The sequence below is a fragment of the Phalacrocorax aristotelis genome, chromosome 1 (assembly GCF_949628215.1).
Source record: "Phalacrocorax aristotelis chromosome 1, bGulAri2.1, whole genome shotgun sequence".
Classification (NCBI taxonomy): Eukaryota; Metazoa; Chordata; class Aves; order Suliformes; family Phalacrocoracidae; genus Phalacrocorax; species Phalacrocorax aristotelis.
The window spans coordinates 132,868,205-132,886,761 of NC_134276.1; the positions used below are offsets into that span (position 1 = coordinate 132,868,205).

Below are 18,557 nucleotides of genomic sequence, written 5' to 3' on the forward strand. Positions count from 1 at the left end.
ACTGATCGTTATTCAAAGGTTTGCTCTCCCCAGGTCTAAAGCAGGGGTCCTCATACTTCTTCCCACAGGAGGGCGATCTAACCTATACCCATCATTTCGCCTTTTACTATTATGGTTGCCTTCTGCTACTGCTACAGCCAGCAATTGAGCCCTGTGATTCTCTTTCTTAATTTGCTCCTTTTCCTGTCGCTTCTTCTCGTTCTCCTCCCTATTAATATACACCTTCCACGTCACCTCTAACATCTTCTCCATAGATCTTGCCTCTGCTCCTTCTAGCTTTTGCAGTTTTCTCCTAATATCGGGAATCAACTGCCCCACTGACAATATCACAAGCATTAGTGCATCAATCTCTCTCTCCAGATCCAAATCTGTCCACTTCCTAGCCACCTCACATAGTTGTTCAAAGAAAGCTGACAGAGTTTTATCTTTCCCTTGTACCACCTGATATAATTTTGACAAGTTTTTTGGTTTTGGAATCATGTTCCTTCCATGTCTGCTACTGAGGAGGGTACTTTAACCCACACTGGTTCTCCTGTTGGACCCACAATCGCTGGCTTAGGAAGCCAATGCCTTACTCTGAATTGCCTCTGTTGTAAGCTATGCCCATTGCTTCTTGTCCTGGGGAGGGTCTGACTCCATGTTGTTTACAACCACCCTTCAGGCAGTAGCACCTATTAGATCGCATTCCTCGTCAAATCTCACTGGGAGAGGGACTGACAGGCAACATGCGCACATAGACCTCATTTACTTAGAAAACGAGTCTAAAATATTGCCTCCCCTTGCCCTTCTCTTTTTCCAGGCTAAACAAATCTAGATTCCTCAGTATCAATGCACTAGTCACCTATCCAGTGGTCTTCTACTGGCCTCTTTCCAGTTTGTTCACAGCTCTCTTGCGCTGGGGAGCCCATAATGAACACAGCATTCCAAATACAACTTTATCTGTGCTATACAGAGGGAAATAATCACTCCTCTCCACTTCTTGACTATGCTGTTGTTTGTGCCACCCAGTGTGCTCTTTGCTTTCAGTGCTACAAGGCTGCATCATGGGCTGGTGTGTCAGGGTCCCCAGGATGTCTTCTGCTGAGCTGCTCCTTAGCCTGTGGTCTCCTAGCTGGTGCTGGCCCATAGGATTACTCCACCTTACGTGCAGCTTTGACCATGAAGTTATGGTGTGGCTGTGGGGTGGGCTCCCCTGCTGGGAACAGGCCTTGGTGGGCATGGGTTTCATGCAAAGTACTCCATATGGTTTTGGAGGCATCATCTGTAGCAGCAAAAATGACTTTGGACAATAGTCTTTCTCAGGTGGTGTCCTCCCACAGATCTCCAGCAGACCATCCAAAACTGACCTGAGATTTCAGAAAAAGTGAGAGTTAGAGGCTGTATGCTGGGTTGGGCAAGCTTCTGTCTAGGTCCTTTGTGTTCTGGAATAGCTCAGGAAACAAATCCATGAAACACTCTTTTTGTGCACAGAGTAGCTTATTTGAAATGTCCACTATTTGTACAATAATTTAGGAAAATACTGTAGTATTTAAATACCCTTGTGGTCAGTTAGCTACATGTATAGTGAAACAGAATGCATGTTAACTTTTAGATTTATTTCTTTTGTAATTTCCTATTGTCAGAGAAGGGTTTCAGAAGTAGTATCTGCACCTCAGATTGCTTAACAGTTTCCATTGCAGGATCAAGTGTAGCCTGATGAAATTTGCAGATGACACCAAATTGAGTGGGGAAGTAGACACTCCAGAAGGGAGAGCTGCTTTGCAGGAAGATCTGAATAGGCTGGAAGAGTGGGCCAGCAAGAACCTTATGAAGTTCAACAAGGACAAGTGTAAGGTCATGCGCCTGGGAAAACATAATCCGGGAGTGCAGCACAGACTGGGATCCACCTGGCTGGAGAGCAGCTCTGTGGAAAGGGACCTGGGTGTCCTGGTGGACAGAAAGCTCAACATGAGCGAACAGTGTGCTGCTGCGGCCAAGAAGGCCAATAGGATACTGGGTTGCATCAAAAAGGGCATCACTGGCAGAGACAAAGAAGTCATTATCCCACTCTACTCAGCGCTTTTCAGGCCACACCTGGAGTACTGTGTACAGTTCTGGTCCCCGCTATACAAAAAGGATGTGGACAGGCTGGAAGGGGTCCAGAGAATGGCCACCAAGACGATCAAAGGACTGGGAAGTCTGCCATATGAGGATAGGCTGGGAGAACTGGGTTTGTTCAGCCTTGAGAAAAGGATGCTTAGAGGGGATCTCATGACAATGTACCAGTACTTAAGGGGTAGCTACAAAAAAGATGGAGACTCCCATTTTACAGGGAATCCCATGGAGAGGACAAGGGGGAATGGACACAAGTTGCTCTTGGGGAGATTCCAATTGGACGCAAGAGGAAAATTTTTCACATGAGAACAGTCAACCATTGGAACAGTCTCCCCAGGGGAGTGGTTGACTCGGCCACATTGGACAGTTTCAAGAGTCATCTGGACAGGGTGCTGGGCCATCTTGTCTAGACTGCGCTCTTCCTAGAAAGGTTGGACTAGATGATCCCTGAGGTCCCTTCCAACCTGTGATTCTGTTTTCGGGTGTTTGAAATGTTTACCATGTTTGACCTGTTTAGATTAAATGCTAGAGAGCCACTTCGGGTCAGAGCATAGTAGCTGCTTTTGAAACTCTGATCATGATGCATACCATTATTCTTCATTATTATTATTTTTTTAATAATCAGGGTAGTGCTATGCTTGGGGTGGGGGGTAACCAAAAATCTTTCTTTACTGTCCTGAAGATACACTGTGGTTTCATCACATTACATCGGTATTAGTGTGAAACTTAAAAGTTAATATGAGCTCAGTGTGGCAATAAGGGAATGTAGATGCTAAAGCTTCTGCAAATTAATTTTTATTGACTGTCTTCCAGTGATTCATGCAGCTTTCCCACAGACCACAGCTGCACAAAACCCCAGATGGTTCTTCAAGAGCTCTTGCAGGACCTTCCTTGCAGGACCATTTCTTCCTGCATTGATGAAATGAAACAGTAATCTTGCGCCCTGCCTTGCCAGTGCCTCTTCTCCCAGTCAGGCATAGGAGCTTATCCTGGTTCAAAAGGCCACGGGAGAGGAGCAGGCTACTAGGGGGCAGGGTGTCTATCTGGGGAGTGGGTGGGACTACAGTTTAGGGTTGAACACTGATGGCAAGGGGGAAGATACTAGAAAAGCATGAGTCAGAATAAAATGAAATCTGACTGAAGTCTGCAGCTAGGAATCACTGTGTGATTCCCAAGATCACAGAGAGGGTGGGGAAAGAAACACCACTACCAAGAGATGGAGTATGGAGGGAGAAGGGTGACTGCTTGGAAAAGCAGGCAGGGGAAGACATGAAAATAATTTTTCATCAGAAGTGTGGGTAGGAGGCCTTGGGGCCAGTATGGACATAGAAGTGGAATAGTGGGTGAGTGACAGACCAGAGAGAGTTGGAGGAAGCTGGGACTTGGTGGATGTTTGAGATAGGGAGGGAACGGTATGCTTGAAAACAGTTCACCCTTTCAGTGTGGAAATTACTGCACAAATAAATGTGATGTCAGAGCCTGTTTTTCAGCCATTGCTGGCTCCACTCCCTGGTCCCCCTCCACGAAATTAGGGAGTTGCAGTTCTTGTCTGCTGTTTAGGGTGGGTGAACTTGGACACAACATAACTGACACATGCTGGGGTTGCCTAGGGAGGCTCAGGGAGCGCAGCATCAGGCATACCACCCCAGTGACATCCATTCTGTTGCTGGGAGGGCCAGGTGGAGCTTTGCCCCAGGGCCAGGCCTTCCCACCCTTGCTGGCTCCACTGCCACCTCTCTGTGCTGCCAGGATGAGCTGCAGTGGACAGCCCTCGGCAGTGGCCTGGGCCTCTGCCGTTATCTTCAGGCTGGGGAAAACATGTGGGAGTCCCTCACCTGTACCTGCGTCACTCATCAGTAGTGGTGTGGCAGCTCTGCCCTGGCTGACAGGAGTGACTGGTGTGTCTGAGAATGCTGGAATATCTTGTCACTCCCACTGGCCCAAGCTAGCTGTCTCCTGGAAGTTACTGGTCCTGCCGCAGAAATGTCACATTTCCTCTCACGGCAGCTGTTGCACCACTGCACTTTACAGCCTTGTGGTTTAAAGTAAGTATTTAGGAGCATTTTACTCTGATAGACAAAACTCTAAACTGTTCCTGTGCAGCCACTGGTTCACCGCTGGTGAAGCCATGCATGCAGTGAGGATAGAAAACCCTAGGAAGGTCATGGTAGAACCCACACCAGTTATCCCATGGTAGGATATCTCCAGCTGTGAATCAGAGCCCCTCACCCACAGGGAAAAGCCCTTGGGTGCAAATAAGGCTACAGGGCTTCTGTTTTGTAGGAAAGTTGATACATCACCTGTGCAGGCATCATCTGTACTTCACAATTACAGGCACTTGAAGCTACATCCAGGGGTGTAGAGGAAGGGAATCCAGAAGGGAAGAGGCATCGCAGTGTGGTACAGTGCATGGAGCAGCATGGCCCCAAGTCCCAGGATTTACTGGGAGGCTGTGGGAGCTTTGCATTCAGACTTGGTGCTGGAGGGAGTAAAAGAGGTGGACAGGCTCTGGTGAAAGTCCCTTGGTACAGTATGCAGAGGTAGAAATTAGTGGGTTATACCGATCAGTTCTGAGCCAGCGCAGGCTTTCCTGGGGCTTACCCAGGGCTCTGAATTTACTCAGTGGCAACAAAACCAGTCTGGGTCACAAGAGCTAGGTGGGGAAGTATGGCATGCAAGAAATCCACTGACTCCTCTTATTGGCAGAATGGGAAACAGACAAATTACTGCCGAGGTCTTGGTGGATCAAGGATATTTTATTTATTACTTATGTATCCTTGGTTCCCTGCTAATAGATTTCACCTAGTTAATGTTATGTTTTCTCTTTTAATATTTACTCCCTTTGTTTTATGCACTGACTCAGTGTTTCCAAATGGGCAAGTGTGGCTTTCCTTAAGAACTTAGGAAAAGCTTTTTTTCCCCCAACTTCCTGGAGGAAGACAAGCCAGTCAAGCCTGTTTTGGATGGCAATTTTATGAAAACCGGAACACTACTGCTCTTCATAACATCTGGCAGAAAGGTTACCCCTACGCAGCTCTGAGTCATCTTAAGAAAAGTTTTGTCTTATGTAATTTGGGAAAAGTAGTGTCTGGTCATGTAATTTAGGAATTTAAGAGAATGCGTGTGCCTCTGAGCAGAATTATATTGCATTGACAAAGTTAATGTTGTCATTTATTAACATTAATAGTATGATTTTGCCACTTTTAAATTATTATTTTAATATAATCTCTGGCATAGTTTCAGTGAATTGTAAAATATATTACCTAGCTGTTTCATCTTATGAATTGTAAAAACAATACAGATCTAGGCAAATGCATTCAAATGCTGTATGTGTATTCAATGTAAATATATACATCAATATCACTGGTCTTCTGCATAAATAGTTAGCATTATGCAGATATGTGCCATATAAAATGTAGCTACCTTTTTATTTATCTTCAGCAATCTTTTTTTTTGATTAATAGTTATGTCTTCTGAAGAATTATTAATATTCACACAAATATTAATTTACCACTGCTACAGACAAGTTGAGTCAGGTTTATATGAAAATACACAATTCCCTTGCCATGAAATGACATGTATAATATATCAGCCCACACTTGCTTGACTTCTGCCATGCCCATTTTAAAATATAATTGTGACTTAAAGAGTCACTGGCAGGGTCTTTACTTTGCCCAGTTCGGAGAAGAACACATCTCTCCATGATTTGTTGTGTATCTTTCATCACTGTTTTCCTGCTTCTCAAAATTCCAGTTAGAAACATTATGCTGTTCTCCCAGAGACATCAGAAGTGACATGCTGTTTTCTTTATCCATTCTCAGTTTGACAAAGAAAACAGACTAGGCATGTTCTTCAGGTAAAGCCTTTATCTTGACTAAATGAAGTAAGTTATGATTCATCTGTAGGTGTTTCCCTTGGCAACATAAACGAGTCTTCCAGTTGGCCTTTGCTAACACACTGTGCCTATGACCTGTTGAAACTTGCATTATTTTTTTCCTGGCCAAAACAAGTTATAGAGCACGTTGTGCTGATTGTAAAAGGTGGAGGTTGTAATAGCGTTTTATGTTTTTGTTTATAGTCCAGTCCTGGTGTAGCTGGTTTGGGAAGAGGAGGGGTTTTCTAGAGAATTAGTGACAGGTCTTTTAGCTTGTACAGTGGTATTTTGGTCTTGGCTTGTGGGCACTGGCTGGATTAAGGGTCCTACCTGGCATAAGCCTTGAAACTCCTTTCTGTAAGGGTTTTAGATCTAATTTGCTCCAGAGCTAAGTCTGATGAACAGTTGTTCTTACATGAAGGTCATTCAGTAAATAAAGAGGTAGTTATGAGTTTTTGGTCAAGTTCTTGTTTACAGGACTGTTCCCATAACAAAAAACCAGCAAAATAATGCACTCCTGCTGGTAGCCTCAGAGAAACACAATATTGAATACGCCACTATCTTTTCCTTTTTTCCCCCTAAAAAAGGGTCTCTCAAGCATCAGATGAGGAGCAGTGGCAGCAGCCCTGTGGCCACCAGGTTGCAGTAACAGACTGGAGTCTGGCAAAGTGGTCTTTGGACAGGATGGTCAAACATTTTTTTTCCATGCAAAAGAAGTGGACCAGTTCTCACGTGGACTCTCCCTTTTCTCCACCCTTTGGATTTTGTTCCTAGCTTTTAAAAGAGAGGGGGAGAGGGGAGGCAGCCGATAACTCTGTTCCCTTTTCCCGAAAGTCATCTGATTTCCCGAAAATGCCTAATAGAGACCAGAATCTGTGTGCTTTCCCGCGCAGCCAGAGCCAACAGGATTGTGCAACTTGTTCTGGAAATTCCCCTTCCTGCCGACAGCCGGCAAGCCGAGCATCTCACCCCAGTGGGGAGGCTGGGAAGCCGCATCCCACAGGTAGAGGGTGCTGCGATATTGCGAGTTAGAGGACTCTTCCCCAGCCCCCAGCCTTGGGTACGTTTGGAGGAGGGTGTGAACAGGAAGAAAAAAGAAAAAGAGAGAAAAGAGAAGGGAAGAGAGAAGAAAACCAGACACGAACTAGGGAGAGAAGGTAAATATTGCAAGCATTAGCAATAGGAAAGGAAAATATTCCTGAGTGTCACTGTCTGATGGCTAGAAGAGTCAGGACAAGTTGCTCCCCACTCCCAGGGTCTTAGCATAATTTTTGGGTTGCTGGGAAGAATGGGTTTGGTACCCTGGGGTGGGGGGAGGTGCTTTCTCTCTTAATTTGCTGTACACCAACATGGTGTTTGGAGATGCTGATGGTCATAAGGGGAGGACGTGAGTATCAGTGAGCACCAAGATAGAGAGAATCTCTCCATTTTGTCAGTACAGAGCCTAACATCCCTTCTTGATGCTTGGGGTTGCTGTATGCAGGAAGGAACACAGATATTAACTTGATTTTGAGGCAAAAAGTTGACGTATTCTCCACAAGCTGGGGTTTTAGGGTCTTTGACCTGCCTAGCAGACATGCGGAAGCACAGGCAACATTAATCAATCACATTGTTTTTTGTCCCAGACCATAACTCCAAAGTCCAAGTCCTGAAAGTTTTCAGAAAGGAAGATCTGCTTTTTCCAGATGTGGTGAGTTATTGAATCTCCAAGGGGAACTCAGGTTTAATAATAATTTCATTTTATAAATTAGGTGTTTTTCCTGTAGTACTGTACAGATTCACAAATCCGAATGTGTTTATAGCCCAGGTAGCCTCCAGAATAAGGCAGTGAAGTAGGGAATAGCACTTAAGTCCCTTGTGTTCAACTCCTGCAGCATTACCAGCTCTTACAGAGCTGGAAAGGAGCATATAACATGACTGAGGTCATACTCCTTCTGTGTGAAAAGCAAAAGGAGAAAGACAAGACCCACACAGCCACAGTGTTGATCATTAAAACTCCAAAGCCAGGAGGTATGCTGCATGCTATGTACAGCCAAAGACTAGCTTTTTCACTGGGGACTGTATATCTGCATATCTGCACAGAGAAGACTACTGCAATGTCATCTTCCTTACTCTTTCCATAGGTACCTAATCTTCTTCTGTCTCCCTGTCTGGGCTGATGCAGCCTCCATGTATGGTGAGATCTTATCACCCAATTATCCCCAGGTGTATCCCAACGATGTGCAGAAATCTTGGGAAATCCAGGTCCCTTCAGGATATGGCATTCGCCTTTATTTCACACATATGGATCTTGAACCATCACAGAACTGCGAATATGACTTTGTGAAGGTACTGTCCCCATCCTCAAGAGAGAAAAAGGCAAGAAAGTGAGTAGAGCACAGAGCAGCAAAGCTGTGTACAAAGATCAGGGCTGGAAGAGGAGATAGACACATCTTTCCTGTTCTGAGCTCCAAGAAGGCCAAATGACTGAATGTATTGGCACTAGCAGTCACTGAGTTGATTTGAGTTTGCCTCATAACCACATAAACATTGCCTGCCAACTGATTGTTCCATGAATGCCCCCCCATTCCCACGTTTCTCCTAAAATCATAGGAAAAGCCTTCTTAGCCATCAGTGACACCTCCCTATTGCAAGGCATATTCTTAGCCAGTGCACCATAGGTATAAAAGGACCATTTTCTCAGGGCATTGCTTTTCTGTCCCTGAAATGATTCAGAATTAATCCATGACTGGACATAGATGATTTAATGCAATCAGAAATTGGTTGGAAATGATGGAGGTTAAAAACAATCAAGAGATCTTTGTGTGGATAGTGGGCACTCAGATAAAGTGCTGGGGTCCATTGCACCACAGTTTTCTATGATCAATGCACCACAGATTTCTTAAAACTTAGAGACCCACTAGCTCTGCTCCATGTTGACCCACAAGGCACAAAAGATCAAACATTTCCACACAAACAGAGAGAAACAAGACCATCCTATCTGGCAAAGTTATGTGTGAAAAGGGGCAATAAGATCAGATGCAGCACCAGAAGGAGACCTTGGAAAAGAACCAATGTGGGACAGTAGGAGGGATGTGCTCTGCTGGGAGCTGTAAAAGCATGTGTCCTTTTGCAACAAACCAATGAACCTGTTAGACTGCTCTGCAGACCATTGGTGATTGGTTTTGGCATTTTGAACCACAGTGTTGATTTTTTGTACAAGTGGGTCTGAGGAAAGGATGTTAACAGAGAACTTTCTGGATTAATTTGTATCTGAGAAAATAAGACAGGTATTTCACAGCTGGGAAGTCAGTAGGAGGGAACACTCCTCAAGCGTCTTACAAATGGCATGAAACTGGTTTTCTAGGGTCTCTCTTCAGCTGTACCTTGTCTGGCTGTCTTCCGCCCTTGGCCAGCTCGGTGAATGACACAGCAGCCTTGGTCCCTCCTGCTAGCTATGTGACATAGCTGTGCCTTTGGAGATCTACCTGAATGTTGTGATAAATGCCTGCAATTTAGGAGCCTTTGGTTAGCCACCTATAAGCTGAAAGGCTCAAGAGTTGGTAATTACACATATTACAGTAATGAGATGAGACCATTCTGCATTCTTCTGCAGATCCTGGCTGGTGGTCATGTTGAAGGTGTGCTTTGTGGACGGAAGAAACCTCAAGCCCCTGGCTCGTCAATTGTGGAGGAATTTCATGTCCCTTATAACACCCTCACTATGAACTTCCAATCAGACTTTTCCAATGAAGAGCATTTCACTGGTTTTGCGGCCTACTATGTTGCAGTAGGTAAGGTTAAAACATCCTCCTCTGAATCTCTGTAGTGTCCAGGCTAGCAGGGGAGGAAAGCTGACAGAAGGGTTTTCCTTACAAGAACGCCTTATTTTAAAGAGACCCCAGCAGACAGGGCTGCTTTCCAATATGGCCACTAAAAATGCTGTCTTAGAGATACCTTTTCCTTGTTGTCCACCAGTGTTTGCTTCACTTTCTCATCTTCCTTCTGCCCTTAGGGCCCTCTCCTAATCTTGGCTGATTCATCTTTTCACACTTGCAGACTTGGATGAGTGCACGGATTTTGTGGAGGAACCTTGCAGTCATTACTGTAATAATTATATTGGAGGTTACTTCTGTACCTGTCCACCAGATTATTTCCTCTATGAGGATAAAAGAACGTGTGGAGGTAAGAGATCTACATGAGCTATGGTCAACAGCAAGAGTTAATTTAGGCCAAGTGAGGTATTGTACATGGAAGACCTTCTCTACCAGGTGTGACAGGTATATTTTGGGGAAAGAACCATCCCAGTGCACATCTGAACTGGCAGTAGACCATGATTTTGGGAATTTCTATTAACATGTTCTTAACATTCTTCTTTTTTTGTGTCAAGAGAATGATGAAACTACTAAATTACATTCTTTAAAGACTCTGATGGAGACCCTTCTTAGCATACTGCTATCTGTGAATCTTTTAATCTCTGACAAAGCAGGGCAGTTCAATAGAGACACAAAAATGGCCAAGAGGCTGCTTGGCTTGAATCAAAAAATTGCAAAGTCACAAATGGTGCATGTTGAAAGGAGTATAATAGGAGGATTTGAGCATGAGGGAAGGGGGCCTAAACTGCAGGTGGAAGGTAAAAAGAAAGGCCACTAGAATTTGAAGTCCCTGGTTATTTGGGTAGAGAATGGCCCTGGTTTCAGTTTCTTGGAAAGATGTAATACTGTGACATGGTTAATGCAAGTGACTGGGGAGACTGGAGATATAGTGGAAGAGGGAAAGCTTGTCAGCTTCATACATGGACCATTTGTTTTCTGAATCCTACCGGTGTTCCTTCCTTAATCCTAGTGAACTGCAGTGGAAATGTCTTCACTGAACCATCAGGGGAGATTACCAGCCCCAACTATCCCAACCACTACTCAGAGAACTCACGGTGTGAGTACCGAGTGGCTCTGAGGCGAGGCTACTTTGTGGCATTGACCATACGCAGTGGCGACTTCGATGTGGAACCAGCTGACTCAAAAGGAAGTTGCCACGACAGCTTAACAGTAGGTGTGGGGCTTAGGGAGGGAGTCAGGATGGTCTGAATCTCCCCTCAAAATCCTCATATTCAGAAGACCCTCTGACTGCTTAACTTTATTGTCAGCTATGTTGCCTTTTGAACTTCTGGGGAATACATTTGGAGATGTATATACTGAATAGATATTTGAATATATCGCTGAATGTGTTTGGTATTTCTCATTTCTTCTTGTTTGTGATTTTCCCAGCTTGTCTCTGGAAAGCAGCATTTTGGTCCCTACTGTGGCAGCAAATTCCCAGGTCCTCCTGAAATCAAAACTAGGAACAACATTCTTGACATAATCTTCCAGACAGACCATGCAGTACAGCACAAAGGCTGGAAAATACGCTACTATGGGGATCGTGAGTAAATGCTTGGAAAAGTGTTCCCTCTGCTGCTAAGTTAGGGAGAGAATTTGTCCCAGGTCAGAATTATGGCAGAACAGCATATTAACATGTTCACAGCTGCTGCTATTGAGTAAACAGATGATGCCTGTTTACTAGGGAGAATAATCACTGGGGAGAAAGAAGTTGGGAGCTAGATGCAGAGTAAATCTTGAACCAGTTAATCACAGATTTCCACTTATCTTTTCAAAGCTATAACCTGTCCTCCGAGTGTCATCCCCAACTCTGTTCTTGACCCAAAGAAGGATAGGTATATCTTCAAGGACAATGTGAAGGTGACCTGTGTGGAAGGCTACGAAATTGTGAGGGTAAGTTACATAAAAAAACATATATCCCTTCTGGCCCTCTCAGCAGCTTCATGATGCTATTTCCCATCACATGTCCTGATCACCTTTGGGGATTCAAAGTTGTCACCACAGCTGCAGTAAGTGGAAACTTCTTCCAGCCACTGCAGCATTTTGAGGACCCTCCACTGGAGTGCCTGTGTCAGATATATTTTATGGCCAGTGACTTACATGGATGATGTGTTCTTTTCCCTAGCAACGAGACAGCATCATGACTTTTCACTCCAGCTGTCAGGACAACGGTGAATGGAGCAACTCCCATTTCAGCTGTGCTCGTAAGTGACCCATCTGTGTATTGTAGGAAGCAGACTGGAATGGAGTCTTTAGGCTCTAGATCCACTATATCCCTAGATTAGGAGAATGCTGAAGGACTGGGTTGTGAGCATGCTGAAGGGATAGAGGAGGTGAGCACTGATGACTGTACAGGGACCAGAGGAGCTGAATGGCTCCCCATTACACAGAATAATCATATTGTTAGGTGAGGATGCCCCTTTGATTATATTTGATCGGTTTTGTTTATTCTCTACAGCTGTGAACTGTGGTGATCCCATTCCTATTGACAATGCCCAGGCCGTATATGTCTCTGAACTTCATGAGCCTCTGTACAAAGCTGCTTTCCGGTATCAGTGTGATGCACCTTACTATACCCTAGAAAACAAAAGGGATGGTAAGCATTACCTCTGCTACACAAATATATTTCTTTGATCAAAGGCCTAAGAAACAGTACTGGCATCATAATGGGGCTGGGATTATATCCCATCAGCTCAAGAATGGGAAAAAGTTCTTATTGGTGTGGGGTTGCAGGCAGTAGCTGTGTGTTGCCTTTGTGTTTAATGCACCCTAATAATGTCTGTACTTGGCCTCAAATACATTAGCAAGTCCTCTCTCCATTTGCCTGGTGTGTGAACCATGGAGATTTTTGTCACAGCTCACACACGTTTCTGGTGGAGAAGTAAAGGACTCAAGAAATCTATTAGATGAGGTCGCTCCAAAATAGGAGCAGAAGCACCCTGGTGGGATACTTCTAGGGAGATCTCAGCAATGCTTACCAAGCTGTGCTTACTTTGGAAATGAGAAGGTTAATACATCATCTTATACAGTAATGCTACTTACCCTCTCTTCATCTTGATTGTATCCTATGGCACTTTTTTTTCTTGTGTTTTCCAAGCGGTGTATCAGTGCTCAGCCAGTGGAGAATGGGTCAACGAAGAGATGGGAACAAAGCTACCAAAATGTGTCCCAGGTACTACCAAAAATTGTGTAGGTACATGTGGCATATGAAGACCACTGCTTGTTCCATTTCTCCATTTTTAAATTGTTAAGCCTGAAGGTAGAGTTGATCCTTTCTATGTTGTTTGAATCACATTGGACAGGGTATTTTTGAAAGCTGTGGGTACCAATGAAAGGTCAGATGAGGCAGCAGAAAGAAACTGGAAACAAAAGTGGGCAACATAATAGGACATCTGGTATAACAGGACCTCTTCAAGTATCAGTGTGTGTTTCTCCACCAGTTTCACCACCTTCAAATGTGCACATTTTCAAGTTGTTCAGTGCTTTAAATCTCTGTCTGCATTGCAGGTAACAAAAAGACTGACAGGTCAAAAGAGATGTCCAACAATGCTGGACCTTTCTGTCTTTGTTCCCTCCCAACCTACACTGAGATCTGTAGCTTCTCTTCAAACCTCTCCTGGCTGCAGTGCCCAGCTGTCTACTGGGCACTACAGATGTAGCGCTATAGGTCTTTTGCTACTCTCACTGGAAGTCATAGCCTAAACCCTTAAGTTTTAATGTGTCCTTCAGTATTCAGCTACATTTACTGTGTCTGAAAGCTCAAGCAAGATCCCTGTCAAGGATCTTCTCGTCCTCCCTTTGTGTACTTGGGAGATAATGAGGAGGGGAGTGCATGGGTACTACCCGTACTCCTGTCTGCTGATAGTTATGGCTGGGTCTTAACTTGCAGCTGACAGGGAGAATTTTAAATCCTATGTATTCTGCATGCTGTTCAGCTTACCATTTCAGAGGAGGCAGCATGCCTAGGGCTAGTTGTAGATGCCTGTTCACTACTCCAAACACCCAAATCCTCATTGGAAAAGTACAAGATCCAGCTGAAGAAGATTCAACCCTCTTTAGGGCCAGCTCAGCCAGTGACTTGGACTGTACAAGTGCACAGTGCAAAAGGCAAATTCTAAGATAAAGCTCAGGGAATTTACTAGCCAGGAGCAGATTACAAAGAGTATGAAGCCAGGGTCTTCTCAGTGAGACACAGCAATAAAAGACAATGACAGGCACAAGTTGCAACAAAGGAAATTCTGACTGTATTTAAGGAAAAATGCTCCCCCAGAGCACTGGAACTGTTGTCCAGAGAGGCTGGCTAATCACCACACTTGGAGATGATCAGAAGTCACCTGTCAAAGCCCCTGAACAACCTGGCTTTGCCGTTAGGAGGGCAGGGGAAGGGCAGTTAGGGTTCTACAGGTTGAACTAGAGACATCGAGAAGTACCTTTCAACCTGAATATTTTTATGATTACATGACATTCTTTAACAAACTCTGCTTCATTTAAATTGGAAGCTACCTACTGGCTATAGTTCCTTAATCTCTGACTATATGACTAAAGGTTCAATGTAAATAAGGCAATGTGATAAGCTATGTCAGAATGACCATCCTTATTTATGCCCTTAGTGTTCATATTCTGCAAAACCTTACAGAACATTTTACTCAAAGAGCATGGAGTATCTCTGCACCCATAAGTCCTACAGATAAGATCTCCATTAATCCACTGCTTAAGATTTTACATACTAAAAGAATGGTGAGGAAAAATGGTAAAAATTCACTGACAAACCTGAACACTTAACCTGAGACTATCTGGAGTTCACAAAAAGATATATTTTTAAAGAGCAATGTCATATTTCTCAGAACTTAAGCAAGTATTTTTTCAAAGACAATCCCTTTGCCTACAGGACATAATTCAGCAAAGGAAAAATGCTAACTAGAATGCAATTAAATTGTGAGCTTTGACATACTCAACACTGGTGGGGTGACAACTGCTTTCCAGAACAAGAATTTGAGGATGAGTATTTTCAGCCTAAATTGAATGTTGATAGGAGCTTCGCTTGAAAATTCAAGCTTGAATTTAAATACTAGTTGAAAATTCTATGACATAGAATATAAACATCAGTTACTCAGAATCAAGAATGATTTAGGGGACACAGGAAGGAGGGGACTATGGGCTTTTTAGCAGTACTAAAGAACCCCGTATTTGTAACTGCTAATTCTCCCATCTGTTTCCTCTTTTTTGTTTTCCTTTCCAGTCTGTGGGGTGCCTAGTAATCCCATCCAAGAGAAAGCAAAGATTTTTGGAGGCACCCGTGCAGAAAAGGGCAACTTTCCCTGGCAGGTGTATTTTGATTATCCAAGAGGAGGTGGAGTACTCATCTCTGACAGATGGGTAATGACTGCAGCTCACGTGCTGGAGGGGTACGACAAGCCCAGCATGTTTGTTGGGACGATCAATGTTGGTATAGAATCTCTGAACCGGGAGGCCAAGCGACTGATCCCAGAGGCTTCATTCATCCATCCTGATTGGAAGCAGCAGCCCATAGAAAGCAGGACTGATTTTGATAATGATATCGCACTACTGAAGCTGAGGGATCCTGTGAAGATGGGCCCAAATATTTCACCGCTCTGTCTTCCTGGTAAATCACCTGAGTATGAGCTGCAAGAAGGGACTCTCGGCTACATTGCTGGCTGGGGCCAGAGAGAGAGAGGAAGACTGCCTATTTATCTTTGGAAGGCACAGATTCCCGTGGTGGACATGGATAAGTGCCGATCTGTAAAACCAGAGGGCTCTGCTGATTCCAGTGCTTACAGATTCACTGACAATATGATCTGTGCTGGTGGTGACAAGGACAGCTGTAAGGGGGATAGTGGTGGAGCCTATGCCATCCAAGACCCTCTTGATGAGAGACGGTACTATGTGGCTGGGCTGATCTCCTGGGGACCAAAATGTGGTACCTTTGGTCTTTACACAAAGGTAGTGCGTTATTTGGACTGGATTACAGAGACCATGAGCAAGCATGAGGATGCAGAAGTTTGGCAGGATTAGATCTTTCTCTTTTCAGCACAGTCACCCTTTCTGAATGGGATGGTTACGTGTTCAGGCTGGCTGTGATCCTGTTCACTCTGTGTATGTAACGGGCCTACTCATTGTGTCTGTGCTGAGTGGAGAGTCAGGAATATGTATCTCTTCCTCCCACTGTCATTATGTCTGGGAAAGGAAAGTCTCTTTCTTCCACTCGTAGTAGCATAAGAGAAAATGCTATTCTGCGTAAAAAGGCTTCTTCTGCTTCCTCATATTTTTTTCTATCCCATTTTTTCCCCCTTGGAGATGACCTAGCTGTGCCTGACCTGACAGGGAGATTTCAATGAAGATAAGAGAGAATAACTGTTGGTTCCTAGCATAGGCTCAGAGCCTGGTTTCTGATTTATGAATTTCCTGTATGTTCATAATATCTAACAGCATTAAAGAATGTCCAAAATGTTTTTTTGTGCAATGTGCACAATGTGTGTGTGTATTGTCTTTCTTCTTCTCAGTCTAGACTTAGTTCTCCTTGATTCTCCCTAAATTAAGTAAGTGTCTAGTCACATTTTGCCCCACTACGCTGCCAGCTTTTGTCAAGCTGCAACTTGTGCTACCTCACCTCTCTACCTAAGAGTCTTTATGAAGTTCTTCTGAGGTGGTTGGATCTCATTGGCCAACCACTAGCAGCAATGAGGACTTCAGACTTCTGAATCAAGCTGAGCAGAAGAGATATCTTCAAAATCCTTTCATTCACCTCTCCTCAGGTCTTTATTTTCCAACTTTATTGTGCTAGATAAGAAATAAATCTTGCTTGATTTCGGGAAGGTAGTGTTGTGGGAGAAGTTCACCTGATGTGTATTAGGGGTGTCTTCTGCTCCAGAACTGCTCACAGATATCCTTCCACTGAAGTAGTCAGGGAACTGGTGCAGATGGCATATGATGAAAGAAGGAGGAAGCTGGATTTGTTCAGCTTGAAAAGGAGGAAGCTAAGAGGGGGTTATAACTGCTGTATTCAGACACCTAAAGGAGGGCTAGAGAGTACACAGAGCAAAACTCATCAGAAAGGTGAACAGTGGCAGGACAAGAGACAATAGACACAAATCGCAATATGGGAATTTCCAGTTGGGCTTTTTCTCAGGGTGTGGGTCAGCACTGGAACAAGTGCCATAAAAGACTGGGGAATTCTGCCCCTGGACATCTTCATAACTTGCCCAGGCAAGGCCCTGAAGCTCCAAAGTTAGTCCTGCTGTCAGCACAGGATTGGACTAGAGACATCCTCTTCCAGCCTAAGTTTCTCTGAGATTCTAGTAAATGGTGAGGAAGATGTGTGCAGCCTTTGGGAGGTTTCATATAGATTCCTGGATTCAGCTCAAGCACCTTCAATTTTGTGTAACAAGCAAAAGGTGATTTTATTGTTGGTCTAGTAACCAAGGATCTTACTGTGACCCACAGGATGTTGAATGCTTCTTACTTTTGTATCTGTGTGCCAACTTTAATCTAGTAGGTAGTTTTATAGCCATTCCTTCTTGTTGCTAAGTATGTGAACTCATCTCAGATTTCACCTTTTGGAGTGCAAAAGGGAAGTGGCCATCCCTGGTAACTAGTCCAGGCTGCAATCTTAGCTCATGTCCCTCTTGTGCAAAGAGGTGACTATTCATGGGCAAAGAAACAATAATGATGCAGTTGTGCCACTGTAACAATGTATTAGAATTTCATAAATCATACAGACACGCCCAAACATCTGGGGTAATCTGAGCAAAACCACTGGAAATCTTACAGAGTGCTATGTCTGGCTATTAGGAACCTTCTGTTTTGGTACGTGATAGATACTTCAGCAGCAGAACTAGCTCAAGAAAGTACAATTTGGGGAAAATTAATCAATTTTAGGTTCTGAAAGTGACCTTCAGACTAAGGTAAGGCATTTCCTTAGCTTCTATGACCACAAAGCCACTCAGACAAGCAGTGTTGCATGATTACTCACTAGCTCACTGATTAACTCCAATCCTTCTGGAAAAGGACAGGAAGACAAACTGCTGAAATCAATTCAGGACAGCAGAGAAGAAAACAGAAATGTGACTGAACTGTCCAGGAATAGGAGACAGGAAAGATAGTTACTTAGCTAGGATTGCTATTCATAGGAGGGTCACAGATTCCTATAGGGGTTTTGGGCAAATCATCTATTCTCAATGCCTCAGCTTCCCAAAGTCTCCTAGTCTCCTGCAAAGCAGGAGATTCTTTAAGATGGCTTCTCAGTAATTTTTCCCAATTTTTACAAGGACTGAAGAGTTGGGTATTTTGTTGTTCTTGTCACCTGTACTCACTAAGCATCCCAGAAATTCCTTGTTCTTCACCTGGAATACCTCCCAGTTGCATATGCCTCATTCTCCCTTCCCTCCTGCAGACTAGGGTTTATCCGTTGCTCCAGCACAACTCAAGATCTTGGCTTTTTCTGTGCTTTTGTTTCCTCTCATACTCCTTTCTTGCCTATACAAATGGGAAAAATCAAAAGAATTCTGACCCCTGGAGATCATGGATGAACTTATATCAGATGTGCAATTTCATAGATCACTCCCCAGGGTATATTATCTCAAAAGCAAATGAGAGATACTGACACCTGAGAAGATCTGGAGCTGGATCTCACAGAAAACAGTGCAAGAAGGCAACTATGACCTTAGCTCCAGAGTTCCCCTGTCAAGCTCTTGCAGACTTCAGTTCCCTCAGTGACT

The 18,557-nt window shown here is 44.0% G+C and overlaps 1 protein-coding gene across 1 annotated transcript; it reads left to right on the plus strand.

Moving 5' to 3' along the window:
* The first annotated feature begins 6,899 nt into the window (after positions 1-6,899).
* C1S (complement C1s) lies at positions 6,900-16,292 on the plus strand. Its single transcript, XM_075109293.1, has 12 exons — positions 6,900-7,125; positions 7,594-7,658; positions 8,092-8,296; positions 9,564-9,741; positions 10,007-10,132; positions 10,793-10,992; positions 11,212-11,365; positions 11,600-11,715; positions 11,948-12,026; positions 12,281-12,418; positions 12,920-12,994; positions 15,062-16,292. The coding sequence occupies exons 2-12, from the start codon at positions 7,654-7,656 to the stop codon at positions 15,853-15,855; spliced, it is 2,070 nt and encodes a 689-aa protein (XP_074965394.1). The 5' UTR covers positions 6,900-7,125; positions 7,594-7,653; the 3' UTR covers positions 15,856-16,292.
* Positions 16,293-18,557: the final 2,265 nt, after the last annotated feature.